General features: G+C 43.1%; 2 protein-coding genes across 3 annotated transcripts in view; one reads left to right on the top strand and one right to left on the bottom strand.

Moving 5' to 3' along the window:
* Positions 1-247: 247 nt before the first annotated feature.
* On the top strand, positions 248-7,998 carry LOC138176690 (ectonucleoside triphosphate diphosphohydrolase 8-like). 2 transcript variants are annotated; one of them, XM_069107493.1, is made up of 9 exons: positions 248-373; positions 560-677; positions 2,420-2,570; positions 3,552-3,711; positions 3,823-4,053; positions 4,320-4,583; positions 5,543-5,653; positions 6,903-7,037; positions 7,509-7,998. In XM_069107493.1, exons 1-9 carry the CDS (start codon positions 248-250, stop codon positions 7,698-7,700), a joined length of 1,488 nt encoding a protein of 495 aa, XP_068963594.1. In that variant the 3' UTR covers positions 7,701-7,998. The 2 variants fall into 2 exon arrangements, with proteins under 2 accessions (XP_068963594.1, XP_068963595.1); XM_069107494.1 differs by lacking the exon at positions 5,543-5,653.
* Positions 7,999-12,446: 4,448 nt separating this feature from the next.
* Positions 12,447-15,843, bottom strand: part of NOXA1 (NADPH oxidase activator 1) — a gene marked incomplete at its 5' end in the record, with an annotated part of 28,714 nt that continues 25,317 nt past the window's right edge. Inside the window, 2 exons of the mRNA XM_069107538.1 lie at positions 12,447-12,753; positions 13,525-13,648. Coding sequence (XP_068963639.1) covers positions 12,632-12,753; positions 13,525-13,648 — 246 coding nt within the window. The remainder of the gene's footprint in view (positions 12,754-13,524; positions 13,649-15,843) is intronic.

Raw genomic sequence — 15,843 nt, 5'->3', positions numbered from 1 at the left:
TCCATCAGCTTGAAGGTAGGGGGATTTCCATTTGGCCTCTTCAGAGTTCCTTCTAAGTCTACAAGTTCAAGATTTAGTACTAGGACTTGGCTTGAATAACAGTGGCTGAGGGGAAAATTTTCTGGGGGAGTCCAAGACTGAGGAGGGGCAAGTCCTATTTGGGGAGAGTAAGGTGGTGGGGTGACTGGACCCCCTAGGAGAAGGGTGGGTCCTCAATGCTTCCTGTTTCCTCAGATTCCAGGTGAACATGGGGCACATCCAGAGAGATTTAGTCTTCATTGTCCTCCTGGGAGCCACAGTAGTATCAGGAGTCGTTGCCCTCATCCTCTTTCTTGTGGATGGCTCAGACATCTTTGGGTTTCCAGATACCAAGGTAAGCCCTATCCTGCCATGTTCTGTCCTGCCCTATTTTCCCCTATCCCACTGCATGTATCCCCACCCAAGACACACACACACCGAGTTTCTATCTTTGGGTTGCTATGAGGGGATTTCAGTATTTTTAGATCTAATGAGTGACCTCAGCAAAGCATAACTGATCTGTATGTCATGACTCCACCAGTATGGGATGGTGTTTGATGCCGGATCCTCACACACCTCTCTCTACGTCTACAAGTGGCCAGCAGACAAAATGAATGACACCGGCATCATGAGCCAGGCTCTGTCCTGTAATGCGGAAGGTCAGTTCTTGGTTGCACACATAAGCACCGAGATTATGGATTCTGTATCAAAAGTGACTTATTGTAAGACTCTTTGCAGGGATATTTTATTAACCCCTAGAATCTCAGGAATGGAAGGGTCTAGGCCAAGATATGCTAGGACAGGGATCCTCTCTGCTACTTCCTTGTGAAGGGATCATTCAAACTCTACTTGAATACCCTCTCCTTGCCTCTCAAGGCAGCTTATTCCACTTTTAGGCTGCTCTACTAGCTTAGAAGTTAAATTGAGCTGAATTTTGAAGGGAGTTTTCTTTCTACCTAGATAGAAAAATCTTTGAAAGAAAGTTTAGACGAACTCTTAAATAATGGATTAATATGTTAAGAACCAATGATTTGGTTGGGGTAACAACTGTCCATATTAATACAGATCACAAACAATCTGTAACTTGATGGTCTTAGAAGTAGCTTGAGATTCAGAGAGGTGACTTGCCCATGGCCATATAGCTAGACATGTCAGAAGTAGGATCTGAACCTGTCTTTGTGATTCCATGAGTCCAGAATTTTATCCACTCATCTAGGCAGATCCATGTAGCATATAAAATTCTTGCAAAAAGGAAATGGGGGGGGGGGCGAATGTGAACATTCCTGTCTTGTGAGGTGATGAAAGGTGACCCATGGAATATTTTCTTGGTTATCCTCAAACTGCCTTCAGTAACCTCATCACAGCAGGGATCCTGAGCTGGAGAAACCACTAAACCCAGGGTAGGGGGAGTAAATCACTCCTTTTTCTTTCTGGATCAAAACACACACACACATGCTAGAATTTATACTTTAAGGCTTGCAGATATTGTCTCATTTTATTCTTGAAGAACTCTGTGAGGTAAATGCTATTAATAACAGCAGGATTGTTGTGAGGATCAAATGAGAAAATATGTGCAAAGCATTTAGCATATTGCCTGGCCCATAGTAGGTGTTATATAAATGCTTATTCCCTTTCCTCTTTCACAGATGAAGAAACTGAGGCAGACAGAGGTTAAATGACTCTCCCAGGGTCACACAGCTAGTAAGTATCTGAGGCCACATTTGAACTCAGGTCTTCCTGACTCAGGAACCTGCACTCTGTCCATTGTACCACTTGGCTACCTCTTTCTGGCAAGAAAGTATGATATAATGTGGAAAGAGTCCTGGATTTGACTCCAAATTAGATCTCAGATCCTTACTAGCTGGGGGGTCATGGTCAAGTCAGTTAGTTTCTCTTAGACAACTGTAAAATGGGACTAATAATACCATCCTATGGCACTGTGTGGAAAATGTTCTGAAACATGATATAGATGTGTTACTATTTCTCCCTTTATCTCTGCCTGTCTCTGTTTCTCTCAACTTTTCTGTACACCCCTCTCATTTCTCCTTTTATTAGTTTCTCTCTGTATTTCTGTCTTATTTTCTCTCTTTGATTCCCTGTCTGTCTCTCTCTCCTCCCCCATCTTTCTTCTTTCTATCATTGTTTCTATCTCCCTCATACACTTTCCCTCTATCTATGTATTTCAGTTTTTCTCTGCCTACTTTCATCCTTATATCTCAGTCTCCATCTCACACTCTCTGTTTTGCCTTGTGATCTGTCTCTGCTCTTCAGGGGTACCTTTCCTTCCCACTTCAAGCTCTGAAGCTAACACATGTAGAGGTCTACCATTACCCTTTCAGAAAGCAGGAATAAAGGGTTAAATTCTAGCAAAGGTCCTAATTTCTAGGGTTGTTTTTTTCAGGGCCTGGGATTTCTCATTATGCCAATGACCCAGTGAATGCTGGGGAGAGCCTGAGGTCTTGTATGGAGAAGGCAATGACCCTGATTCCAGAAGACAAGCATCAGGAGACTCCCACTTTCCTTGGGGCCACAGCAGGGATGAGGCTTCTGAGGTTGATGGGGACCCTGCATGGGTGTTAGTGGGGAGCAGGGTGGGAGAATCTACCTATTGGTGAGACTGGGGACACTTAAGAAGTATGGGTCTCATAAGAGCAGGTAAAGAGGGCAAAAGTCTCTTTCCTCCTACCCCTCAAATTAGAGCAAAAGTGGATGAATTTGAGATCAGGAACTGGGGGGGGGGGGGTAGAGGGGGCAGGCATCTCAAGAGAGCCTAGGATGAATGATGAATGGAAGATGTCTGCTTCTTGAACTCTTGGCTTGCCCCTGGGTGAAGGCAGCAGGAACCTGGAGGCTCCCTTGCTGCTTCCTCTAGCCCCTACCCCATATTGTCCTAATTCTGTATTGAATTCTTTCATGGCCCCCTCTCTGTACCTCTACTTCCCTAGCGTGCCCCTAAGAGCTATGTGGTTGTTTGAGGGGAAAACTGAAGCCACCACAGTTCACTTGTCTTAAATTGGGTATCCAGTAAGTGTAAGTTGATTAGCCTTAGCCTGGTATGGTAAAAGTACAGAAGGGGAAGTCAAGAGACACCTGGGTTTGAATCCCAACTCTGACACTTACTAGTTAGTTATATGACCTTGGGTAAGTCAGTTTCCCACTCTGGTCTATAAAATGGGGATAATAATAGCTGACATTTATATTGTGTTTTCAAAGCACTTCACTTAGATTATATCACTGGATTCTCACCACAACCTTGTGAAGAAGGGGCAATTGTTATCTTTGGTTTATAGATGAGGACGTGAAGGCTCAGAAATTAAGGGATTTGCCCAGGAATATATAACTAGTCAGTATCAGGATCCCAACTCAGGGCCATCCTTAGTACTCCCTAACCTGATAGGATTGTTGTGAGGAAAACACTTTATAACCCTTAAAGTGCTATAGAAATGAGAATTATTAGGTCAGAAGACAAATCTTTGTGTGGAAGGGGTTTGCAGCCATCTAGGACTTCACTTCCTACCCCACACTACCTTCAGAGAGAAGAATAGTTCCCAAGCAGATCGGATCTTTGAAGAAATCACGAAGGTCCTGGGTCAGTTCCCTGTCAATTTCCAGGGAGCCCAAATCCTGACAGGGAATGATGAAGGCTCCTTTGGCTGGATCACCATTAACTACATCCTGGAGACTCTGGTGAAGGTGCCTTGGGAAATTGGGAGGGGAGGATTCTGGGGGCCCAAAGCCACCAGTGACTGGGGGTCTGAGTGACTGGTGTACATGGGTCTGAGTGACTAATGCTTGGGGGGTCAGTACACCTTTGCAGGGGAGTGGATCCAACCTCCTATGGCTAAGACGGTGGGAGCCCTAGACCTAGGTGGAGCTTCAGCACAGATCTCCTTCCTTCCACTTGGCCCTATCACTGACCCAAGCACCAAGACCACCTTCCGCCTCTACGGGCATGACTACAGTGTTTACGCACATAGCTACCTGTGCTATGGGCAGAACCAGTTGCAGAAACGGCTCTTGGCACGTTTGGTGCAGGTGTGTATGGGGATGGAAGATGAAAAGGGTCAGAAAGAGAGGATGGAGTGTGGAACACAGGGACAGTTTCAGGAACTGGGAAGGGGTCAAAATTTCAGGCATTGTCAAGAAGAGAGGGGAGAAATTTGAAGGCAAGGGGGACTTCTATTTTCATCTTTAGATACCAGCTGAGAGCAGAGAGGAGTATCAGAGTTAGACCAAGATGGGATCTAGGTGATAAGGTGATAAATGATCTGGAGTGGGGCTAATGACTGTCTTCTCCCCAGACCAGACTTTACGAAGTGGTCCGGAACCCATGCTATCATGGTGGATATGAGGAAACGCTATCTCTGGCCGACTTGTATGACACTCCTTGTGTCCAGAACTCCCAGCCCTCTACACCTGTGCAGAGCCTTAGGGTGGAGGGGACAGGAAACCCAGAAGCTTGTCACTCTGTTGTCTATAGTCTCTTCAACTTCTCTACCTGTCAGGGCCAGGAAGACTGTGCCTTTGATGGCATCTACCAGCCTCAGAAGCATGGCCAGTTCTATGTAAGATTCTACCTTCCTTTCCTTCCCAAAGTTCTACCCCGCCCTGCAACTTCCACCCCAAACTTCCTCTTGGCACAAGCAAAGGAAAAAAGAGAGGAAGGTAGACAGACAGAGAAAGAGATGAGGCAAGAGGAGGAGAGAAGAAAAGAGGGAAGAAAGGAAGGAAGATGGAAGGAAAAGAAAAAAGGAAGAGGAAGAAAAAAAGAAAGAAGGAAGAAAGAAAAGGAGAGAAAGAGAACAAGGAAAAGAAGGAAGGAAGAAAACAAATTCGGTAGGAAGGGAAAGGGAGCTTCCAGTCTTCACCAGCTTAGAGCCAGGGCCATTCACTCAGAAAATTTAATGATGTTTGCAAAGGACCTATAAAGGAAGGCAGAGAAATGAAATTCAGGAAGAGAAGATTTTCGTTCTTGGGGGTAGCTAGGTTGGACCCTTCTCTTGACCATACCATTTTCATTCGTAAGTACTTTTGGCTCGGCTACTCATCATCTGTGTGACTTTGGTGGGACAGTTGGACTAGCTGACCTCTCAGAATCTTTCCAGCTCTAAATCTATGATCCTGTGTTTGAAGAAGCCCTAAATTCAGGGGTGGGGAACCGGCCCTAAGTTTTTATAAAAAGAATAACTCTAGGAAGTGTTTGAATTACAACATTTTTGATTCACAGAAGAGACTCCCCTCTGTATGTTGGTGCTTTCAGCTTTCTGTTAGTATTTAACAAGCCCTTCACATTCTGGAGGATTGCTTGAAGCTTGAATAGAAGAAGCAAGGATGAAAGGTCAATAATTACTAGGATTGAGGATAATGAAGAGAGATTTTGAGTTTGTCTGATCCAGTGCCTCACTTTGGGTTCCCAGACCCAGGATTTAAGAATTCCCCCAATCTCTGGCTCAGGCCAGAGTCTGCTTTGTATGGGAAAGATGGAAGAAGCAGGAGAGTTTTGAAATTTTTTTTTTCCTCCCAGGCGTTTTCTGGATTCTATTACACTTTCCACTTCTTGAACCTCACAGGAGGCCAGTCGTTGTACACTGTGAATAGGACCATTTGGGAATTCTGCCAAAGGCCCTGGAGACAGGTGAGACATGCTACTTGCAACCCCTCTGGGCAAATTCACAAAGTTTGTCTTCTGGGGCCTGACCTTTCTTTGGGAGCAGAATGTACACTGGACCATTATCATAGAAAGTTGGAAGAGGTTTTGGAAATCTTTTGTGAGTGTTGAAACTTAAAGATTAGTGACTCAACCCAAGGTCATGTAGCTAGTAAGTGGCAGGGCAATAGCTAGTATTGAGATCTCATTTGCTCCCTGGTTCTTTCAACTATCTCACACTATGACATAAACATGTTGTTCCTTTTCTTATGTACTTAGCATTTTCTGCTGTGCATTGAAATGACCTGTATCCTTATCTTCTTTCCAATACCATACTATAAGGTTGATGAGGGCAGAGACTATGCCTTATTCTTCTGTTCCCCAGAAAATTGACCTAGTGCTTTGGATATAGTAGGGAATGCTATTTGAAGATGGTGAGTATTCTAGATCATAATCCAGGACTTGAAAACTAGCTTCATAGTATCATTGGCTCTTTAAAACAGTCTACCTAGTCCAAGGGGTGAGGAACCTGCTTCCTCGAGGCCACATGTGGTCCTCTAGGTCCTCAAGTGTGGCCCTTTGACTGAATCCAAACTTCATAGAACAAATCCCCTTAATAAAAGGATTTGTTCTGTAAAACTTGGACTCAGTCAAAAAGCCATACCCAATGACCTAGAAGGCCACAGGTTCCCCACTCCTGCTCTAGTTCATTCTCCCTTGGCATCAACAGGCTTGCACCTAACTAATCCAAGCACCCATTCATCTCTCCTTTTCTTTCTCTCCTTTCCTTCCACAACAGGGCTATCCTTTGTTAATCCCTATAGAATCTTTCAGTCTTAACAGTCTAAGCTCTTTATATCTGACCTCAGTCTCTCTCATCTTTCTGTTCTCTTTTCTTCATCTGTCCCCAGAAGCAATTTAGCTCAACTGATCTGGGGCTCCTTTTCTAGAGCCTTGAAGGCCACTAAGTTCCCTTTGTATGTTCTTTTTCACTTGGGTTAGTGTGGATGTGATGAGAGAAAAGGCGACCAGGAAGGGTTGGAAGCTCCTAGGTTAAGAGGACTCCCAGTAGTGCATCTGCTTTCATTTCTCAATAGTGGTTTCAGCTCCTTGGAGCTCTCCTTCCCCTTCCACGTTCCTCATGCCACATTTAGCCCCTCTGGTTGTGGGTGGTGGTGATGAGAGGGAGGCCCTTGAACCTAGTGTTTTCTCCTACCCCTAACCATGGGGCCTGCAGGTGGAGGCCAGATACCCTGAGCAGAAGCAGTGGCTATACAGCTACTGCACTAATGCTATGCACATCCTCATCCTCCTGACTAACGGTTACAAGTTTGATAATGAAACATGGAGCAGCATCCACTTCAGCAAACAGGTGAGGCTCCTGCCCCTCAGCCCACCATTCCTCCTTCCTGGTAAAGCCTGAATCTGCTTGTTGTCTTCTAGCCCTGCTCCCTTTTCCTTCAGGGAGATGGGGAAAGGAGAGGAATAGCATTCCTGTAATGCCTGCTTTGTGCAGGGTGCTGTGCGTCCTAACAAGTGGGGCTCCATCTTCAGATGTGTGCAGCCCCTGGGCTTTAATAAATATGAGCACTGTCTATTTTTCATGCCACTGTGTCCATTCATTACCTGTAGGAATTCCAGTGGTGTAGGTCCAACTACGAACCTGGAGACAGACAGCAAACAGAAGCGTAGATTACCTGACTTCTGAAAAAATTTCATGTGCTCACCAGAGCCACTGAAGCAGGCTATGAATGGCCTCAGCTAACTACCTTGACTTAAGGGTGCATCTTATGTGCTTGCTACAGGACATCTTTAACCAAGCCCCCTTCTGTGTCTCTTCCAGGTTGCAGCCACAGACATTGGCTGGACACTGGGCTACATGCTGAATGTGACCAACATGATCCCGGCTGAGGCACCAGCCTTTCAGAGGGCAGAAAGTTATAATGTCTGGGTTGCTGGTGTCTTCTTTCTTGCCCTGACCATCGCAATGAGCATCGGGTCTGGAATCATCTACTGTTTTTGGAGCCCTGACTAGGCCTCAGACTTAAGTCACCATGATGAACATCCTTGGGGTGGAGCAAGAGGAACCAGATTCTGAGCTTCTGATAAACTGAAGACTAGTTCATTTAACTCCTGGGGGAACCCACTCCATCCCAGCCCGGGGACCTCAAAGTCTCTGGCAGGGAACTTCTGTCTCTGGGATAAGAGAAGAAATGACAAGGGATAATGAACAAAGAACTTAACCGGAGACTCAGGAGACCAAAGTGCTGCCTCTGCAATCAGCCAATTGTGTGACCAGGGGCAAGTCACTTCCTCTTTTGGAGCCTCAGTTTTTCATCTGTAAAATGGGGAGGTTGGACTAGATGATTGATCATTGTTCTGTAATTATGTGGAAAATGACAGAACGATTGAGGGAGTTCTGATGTTCCAGAAGGGAATTTGGGGACAGCCCAAGGATGACAACAAAGTGTCCCTGGAAAATGCACTTTTGTGGTTATCAAAGGTGGGCTCAAGCCACCAAAGAGAGGCAGGAGGAGCAACTTCTTCAACGGCAACCCCACTCCTGGGTTCACCTCCAGCTTCACTCGCACCCTGGGGCAGCCCTAGCCAGAGAGTTCCAGCTGAGGATTTCTGTGCTTGTTCTTCTCTCCATCCAGATCTCCTGGATCTTGCCCTATAAAACTTGCTCATCCTCCTTCCCTCTCAGTCTCCCCTCCTGTGTCCTCAAATCCCAATCTCTTAACTCTAGCAGCCATTCTACGTTCTTGTACATCCATCTTTGCATATTGTCTTCCCCATTAGACTGTGAGCTCCTTTAGAGCAGGGACTTTTTGCCTTTTTTTGTATCCTCAGTACTCAACACAGTTCCTGGCACACAGTGGGTGCTTAATAAATGCTTGTTGACTGACTGGGGACCTTGTTGATCCCTCAGACCTTCAAATCTGAGCTGCTTCATTCTGGCTGCTGTCCCAGGGACAAAGTCCAAGCCTCTAACCCTGATAGGTATCCTAGGGATGCTCCCCCTTTCCTCTGGATGGCTCAAAGTTTTGGGAAATGTGCTGTTTCTTTTATTTAAATTCCATTTGTCCACAGATTGTTTTCTAGACCTCAGAAGTTTCTTTCAGCCTCTGTTGGTAGGCTTTTGTTCTATCATACAATTCTATGGTGATACCCTCTTCTTCCCTAAGGCTGACATTTGAGATTAGGTGAGGGAGGAGTAATTCATTCTAACAAGATGTTATTAAGGAGTTACTTTACCAGGCACTGTACTAAGCACTGGGAATAGAAATAAAGGTAAAGAACCCCCCACTGTATAGTCCTTACCCACAAGACTTATATTCTCTTTTTGGGTAGGTTAGGGAATGAACATAGATAAGTAGATCCAAATCACATAGAGGGTAAATATGAAAATAATTTCACAGAACAAAATGCTGCAGGGAGACTGCATGGAGGGTCAGGTGTTTTTTCATTAACTTTACTTCTTAGTAATAAAGAAAAATAGCTGGGGAGACTAGGTGATGCAGTGAATAGAGCACTGGCCCTGGAGTCAGGAGGACCTGAGTTCAAATCTGGCCTCAGACACTTAACACTTACTAGCCATGTGACCTTGGGCAAGTCACTTAACCCCAATTGTCCTGCCTTTCCCCCTCCAAAAAGCAAAAGAAAAGAAAAATAGCTAAGTAAAAATAGCAGACAAAAAAAGACTATCTGACAATATATGCAATGCTATGTTCACAAAACCTACCCCTATATTTAAAAAAGGGAAAAGTATTTCATCACCTGGTTTTTGGGGAACAATGCTGGTCAACATTGCAATTCATCTGAATTTGGCTACCTTTTAGCATCGCCTTCATTTATATTATAGTCACTGTATTCTGCTTGCTTTGCTTTATATCAAGTCATACGAGTCTTTCCATGTTTTTCTGAATTCCTTTTTTCTACAACAAAGTTTAGGTAAAGTTCGAATCTAGGGTCTACCCTAAAAGGGATTAACATAGTTTCTTCTAGTAAGGGTATTTAATATAAAAAGCAGATATCAGGTATAGGACAGCTATTTTCTTCCACTACATTCTTCACTATTCTTCATTCCTTAAAAGTATAATGATATTAATATACCACAATTATTCAGTCATTTCTCAACTGATGGTCCCCCACTTTGTCTCTATTTTTTTTGTTACTATGAAAAGTTCATAGTAATCCTAGTAAGGATTCTGTTAATTTAAACATTTTCTTATTGATAATTTTTTTTACATATTAATTTCATTTCTGAATATGTTCCTCTCCTCACTTGTGCTCAGGAAAGAAATACAAAACAGAAGAATAGCCAGGGACTAAAGGTCATTGCTCATGAAGCAATCCTTTTGTAACAAAGGATAAAAAGAAAAAAAGTTTGCTTAACTGAGACTTGTATCAGCCAAAAGGGGGAAGGGAAAGGAACAAGCACTCATATGTGCTATATGACAGGCAATGCACTGTTCCATACTCATAGTTTGCCACCTTTGCAAAGAAGGGAAATGCATTTTCTCATCTCTTTACTAGCTTTAAGCTTGGTCATAATTATGCAGTTGTTTCTTTTCTCATTCTTTTTACTTACATTGTTGTGGTCACTCTGCATATTATTTTCTTGGTTCTTCTTACATCACTCCAGATGTATCTATATAATTCTTCCCATGCTTCTCTAACAGGCATTGTAGTTGAACATGTACTCCAGCTCCAGGGATTTACATTTTCCTTTGCTTGTTATATACCCACCCTGAAATCCTTTTTTCTACAACAAAGTTTAGGTAAAGTTCGAATCTAGGGTCTACCCTAAAAGGGATTAACATAGTTTCTTCTAGTAAAGGTATTTAATATAAAAGGCAGATATCAGGTATAGGACAGCTATTTTCTCCCACTACAAAAGAAATACTTAATACACAAAAGATCCATAAGTATATGTTAACAAGTACCTAAAACATGAAACAACATGAGAGAGAGAGCGAGCGAGAGAGAGAGAGAGAGAGAGAGAGAGAGAGAGAGAGAGAGAGAGAGAGAGAGAGAGAGAGAGAGAGAGAGAGAGAGTGTGTGTGTGTAAAATACTTTCCCCAAGGTAAAGGTATTTTGTGCAGTTACAAACATTTCACTTTTACTTCAGGTTTATACTGTTTAATCTCCTGTCTATCTAGAAAAGGCTCTGGCTTTAGTCCTTTGGCTGTTGGAGTCTGGTAGTAGTACCTTCCCCTCACAGAATCATCTCTTGGGCAAGCAGCACTAACTCAATGACTCCTAATCTGTCAAAGTTAAGAAGTAGATTGTAAGGAGGAGAAATGCTCACTACTTAGAATCTCTGTTTGGTTATCTGTGCCCACAGAAAGTAGTTCAGTCTCTGGCTCACCTAAACAAGCATGTGTTATTCTGTCTTGTGCCTCTAGCTGCTATGGCTGTTAAGGACTGGGGGAGGAGAGATAAATTACTTCCCTAGTACCTTCTCCCAGATGTCAGAAGCCCAAGGGAGATCTGTGTTCTAAACCAGGCAGGGCCTAAAGATACTGGATGTCCTTTCTTACAACCTACTGAGTTGGGGGGGGGGGAGCGCTCTCCCTGGCTCAGTGGCCATCCTCTTTAACAAAGCTCCCCAGGGCTGCTAGGTGGTACTGTGAGTAGAGTGCTGGCCCTGGAGTCAGGAGGACCTGAGTTATCCGGCCTCAGGCACTTAACATACACAAACAAAAAACCTAGCTGTGTGATCTTGGGCAAGTTACTTAAACCCAATTGCCCTCCAAAAAGCAAAACAAAAACAAAGGTCCCAATCACAGGGGGCTGCCTGCTATCACACCAAAGTTGAATCCTTTAGCCCTAAGTGAATCCCTTTAGAACCAAGAGAAGATTCACAAATCCATTTCCCCTTGTTACATTTTTCTGAATTTTTCATATTCATAATTTCATGTAACATAGGAATAATCCACTAAATTTGCCACAATTCGTTTAGTCATTCTCTGAATCAATGGGTATTTGCTTTGTTTTCTCCCCTTTTAAAAATAATACCACAAAAGTATTGCTATTTCATTACCCTGAGACCTGAAGTGAGTTTGGGGCTAGATTTTCTAGATGATAGACAACAGTTGAAATAATATCTTTCATAAAGTGTTTCCTCCTTTTTGAGTCTGGGATTTGAGCAAAGTGGTAAGATGATTTTTTTTTTATTACTGAGCATAGTGGAAAAAGCTCTGGACTCAGAGGAAGAAGACCCAGGTTTAGATCTCTGTTCTGCTATCTCTTAGCCTTGTGGCCATGGACAAGTCACTTCTCTGAGCCTTTTCTTTCCTACCTCTAAAATGAGGAGGTTGGACTCAGTGATCTTTCAGGTCCCTTTTCCCAGTTCCAAATCCTATGATCCTATCAGTCAGGAAGTTGATGTTCTAGGAAGTGATTCCCTCCCAGGAGCTAGATGCCTGGGTCTTCTGAAGTGGGAAAAACTGGTTGTGTGACTCTGGCCAAGTCACTCAAACTCAGTTTTCTAGGGAACTTTCTAAGACCATAAATTACAGATAAACTGCATTGATAGATGGAGTTTTCTCACCTGAGAGCCCCATATGCCAGTGAAATTACTGGTCCTATCAATCCCTTTCCTTCCCATGGGATGTTAGAATAAAAATCAGGCCGATTATTTATGAACAAAAAGGTCTCAAAATATGCCCTAGGAAATCGCTTGCCAATCTTTTCACTGTGCCATTGTATATTCTTTTCACTGTGGCACATAATGGGTTTGTTAATGTTGCTGTGGTTGAGTATGTAGGATGTCCCAAATGTCTTGGTACAGTTTTGAGTTACTGAAACTTAAAGTGCAGAAATTTAAAAAAAAAGTGGGAATCTTTTGATTCGGGAATCTTCATGTAGATAGAACTCCTGGTGAACACTCTGGCTGTGGGAATGGGAACTCCAGTAATGGCAAGCAGTCCCCTGGTCCTGGTTCTCCTGGGGAATGTTTCAGAAGCTGTACTCCAGCTCCACTGGAGTCTCTTCTTTGGCCACACTGGCCAACTGAGCAAAACACTTGGGGAAAATGCCAATGTGACCTGAGCAATGGCCCTCCAGCCACTCATCATTCACTGAAAAAAAAAAAAAAACAGAGAAAGACATGACAATCAGAAAACCAAAAAGTTTCAAAAAGACTGAGTCTTTAGGTAACACCTAAAATAGCCAGATCTAAATTATTCACAGGGCTAACCAACAAGGAGCAGAGGTGTGGAAAGTCCTAAAATTTCTATTAGGTTTAGGACAATGTTTGGGAAGCTTACCTGTAAGCAGGGAAGGAGCAGACTATAGGGATTCTATGAGGGGATGACTGGAAATATTTCCATCCTATCCCAGTGAAATATTAGAAGCTTAAAAAAGGGAAAAACAACAACTAGAGAAAATGGTCATACTTCAGGGGTAGAGAAGCAGTACAGCCTCATGGTCTGAGGGGCAGGCTAAGCTCTCAACCTGACTTGCCACAGAACTCACTCTGGCCAGGAATCAGGCATCTAATCAATGACTTGAATCTTAGCTTTTAGGAAGAGGACTTTCTTGAGAGTCACAAGACCTGCATTTGAATCTTGTCTCTTCCATTTCTAACTGTGGGAAGGGATACACACAACCTCTTTGGATCTCTGTTTCCTTATTTTTAAAATGAGGAGGTTGGAAGAGATGACCTCTAAAGTCCTTGCTTCTAGAGCCTAAGGTCTTTCGAAGTGTTGGACCTCATTTGTACAGCCTTGGGGGAAGCCAGGAATACATGGGAATCTGAGACTAATACAGCACTAAGAAAAGCCTAAATATGACAAGTAGTAATCGTTAATGACTGGCCTTGGCAAAAGGAGCTGCCCAAAGGCCAGTACCTTCAGACAGAACATCCAGGGTATCCCCTTTCTGGAACTCTAGGTCTTCAGGTCCATCTGCAGAATAGCTGTACTGAGCAACCATTTGATACAGCACACATCGGCCTCCACAGCATTCTATTCCCTAAGAGGAGAGGAGGAGAGCCAGGTTGATTCAGATAATAAGAAGTGAGCTAGGTTGAGTCAGGAGAAGGAAGGAGAGCAAGGTTGAGTCAGAGGAGGGGAGGGGAGTCAGGCTGGATCAGGAGAGAAAGGGACACCCAAGTCGATCAGAAGAACTAAGGGAAACTAGACTGTAACAGAAGAGAGAGCAATTGGTGGGAAAGGTCAACATAAATCATCCACTCGGTCCAGACCTAAATGTACAATAATGACTGGGAGGATAATGAATGATTGACACAGGCAAGGGTATTCTAGAGTCAGCTTGAACCAATTCACAGGAGTCTATTGTTAAATTTTCAGTGTGAGCATTTAAAAAAAAATTTATTTTTCAACATTCACTTCCATAAGCTTTTGAGTTCTAAATTTTCTCCCTCTCCCTCTCTCCAAGATGGTATGCAATCTGATATAGGCTCTACATATACTTTAATATTAAACATATTTTCACATTAATCATGTTGTAAAGAAAAATTAGAACCAATGGGAGGAACCATGAGGAAGAAGAAACAAAACAAAACAAGAACAAAAAGAGTCTGCTTTGATCTGCATTCAGACTCCAGAGTTCTTTGGATGTGGATAATATTTTCTATCATGAGTCTTTTGGAGTTGTCTTTGATCCTTGCATTGCAGAGAAGAGCCAAGTATCAGTCAGTCATTGCACAATGTGGTTGTTGATGAGGTATGGGCTCTGGGAGCCCCACTCCAGCTCTCCTTGAGTCCTTGAGGTACAGGCTCTGGGAACCTCCCTTGGACTCTAGATCTAATCATCCCATTTGATGAGGCAGGTCTGTTGCTAGACTTCCCACCCTTAATCACTCATTGACCTCATTAATTCTTCCTGAAAACCCTCCCCAAACTCCTCCTCTAGACCACCCCTAGATTCCTCCCACAACCTTCTATATATAAGACCCCATCTGAGACCACGTGGTGTGAGCCTGCCATAGAATAGTGAGAGCCCTGTGAGAATAACATAGAATGACCTAGCACAGAATTACTGTGTCTAATGCAAGTGAACTATTAATAAATTTTACTTTTCTTTGGCTGAGAAGACTTGGATCAAATTCATTCGCCTGGACCCGGTGTGTTGGTATTTTGGGGTCTCCAGAGCAACCCTAACCCTCTTTATGGGTAACCTCTTCAGTTGTTACTGTGTATAATTTACTCCTGGTTCTGCTCACTTCACTCAGCATCAATTCATTTAAGTCTTTCTAGGTTTTTCTGAAGTCTGTACTTATTATTTTTTTTTTGCTTTTGATGAGGTATAGGCTCTGGGAACCTTCTTGAACTCTGATTGACTTGCAAGGAGTTGGATTTTAGCAAGGCAGAGCTGAGCAAAGCCCTCAGCCTCACCCTTCCCTCCAGGGTCATGAAAGTTCAGGGGTAAGACAAAAGTCCAGAAGACTGAGGAAGGCCAGGAGGCAGTGGGGACCTAGGTCTTTCTAAATTAGATCTTTCCCAGGTCTCAGTTAGTCTGAGGCACCACTCATTCAATGACCAAAGGCTAGGTAAGAATTGAGACAAAAGATGGCCCAATTTACAACAAACCATCAATCTAGGAGGGGAAGACCCTTAGAGTTTCTGGCCAGAACAGAAAACAAAGCTATTTAGACTCCTCTGGAGCCTTGAAAAGCTAAACAATGAGCCACAAAGGCTTGGGCTGGGGCTATTATTAGCTATTCAATGAGAGTGATTTGGGTTTAAAGTAGTCAAGTAGCTCTATTTGAAACATAATGGGCTTTTTAAAGCCTGTTGATTTTTTTCAGAGTTATATTGGTGTTTATTTTTAAATTTTTTTATCTTTATCTATCTACATTACAGCTATTATTTTCTCTTTTTCAAAAAACTGGGATAATTTGCTTTTTGTCCTTAACAGTTTTCATTTATGATTTCTAGGCTTTAAAAAGTGATGGAGAGAATGTTAAAAATGAAGATTATACTTAAAATGTATGGGGGGGGGGCAGTAGAGCCAAGATGGAGGAGTAAAAGCAGGGTCTTACTCTGATCAAATTTGGCTTAAGGAAGGAATAACATACATACTAAATGGAGTATGAAAATCTATCTTACCCTACAGGAAAGTAGGAGGGAAGGGGATAAGAGGGGTGGGGTTAATAGAAAGCAAATAGGGAAGCATAATAAGAAGCAAACACTTTTGAAGAGGGA

This window comes from Petaurus breviceps, unplaced genomic scaffold, assembly GCF_028583685.1.
Source record: "Petaurus breviceps papuanus isolate PSGF00001 unplaced genomic scaffold, PetGlider_PUasm1.0 90137, whole genome shotgun sequence".
NCBI classification, from domain to species: Eukaryota; Metazoa; Chordata; class Mammalia; order Diprotodontia; family Petauridae; genus Petaurus; species Petaurus breviceps.
This window is presented reverse-complemented; position numbering and strand designations above follow the sequence as displayed.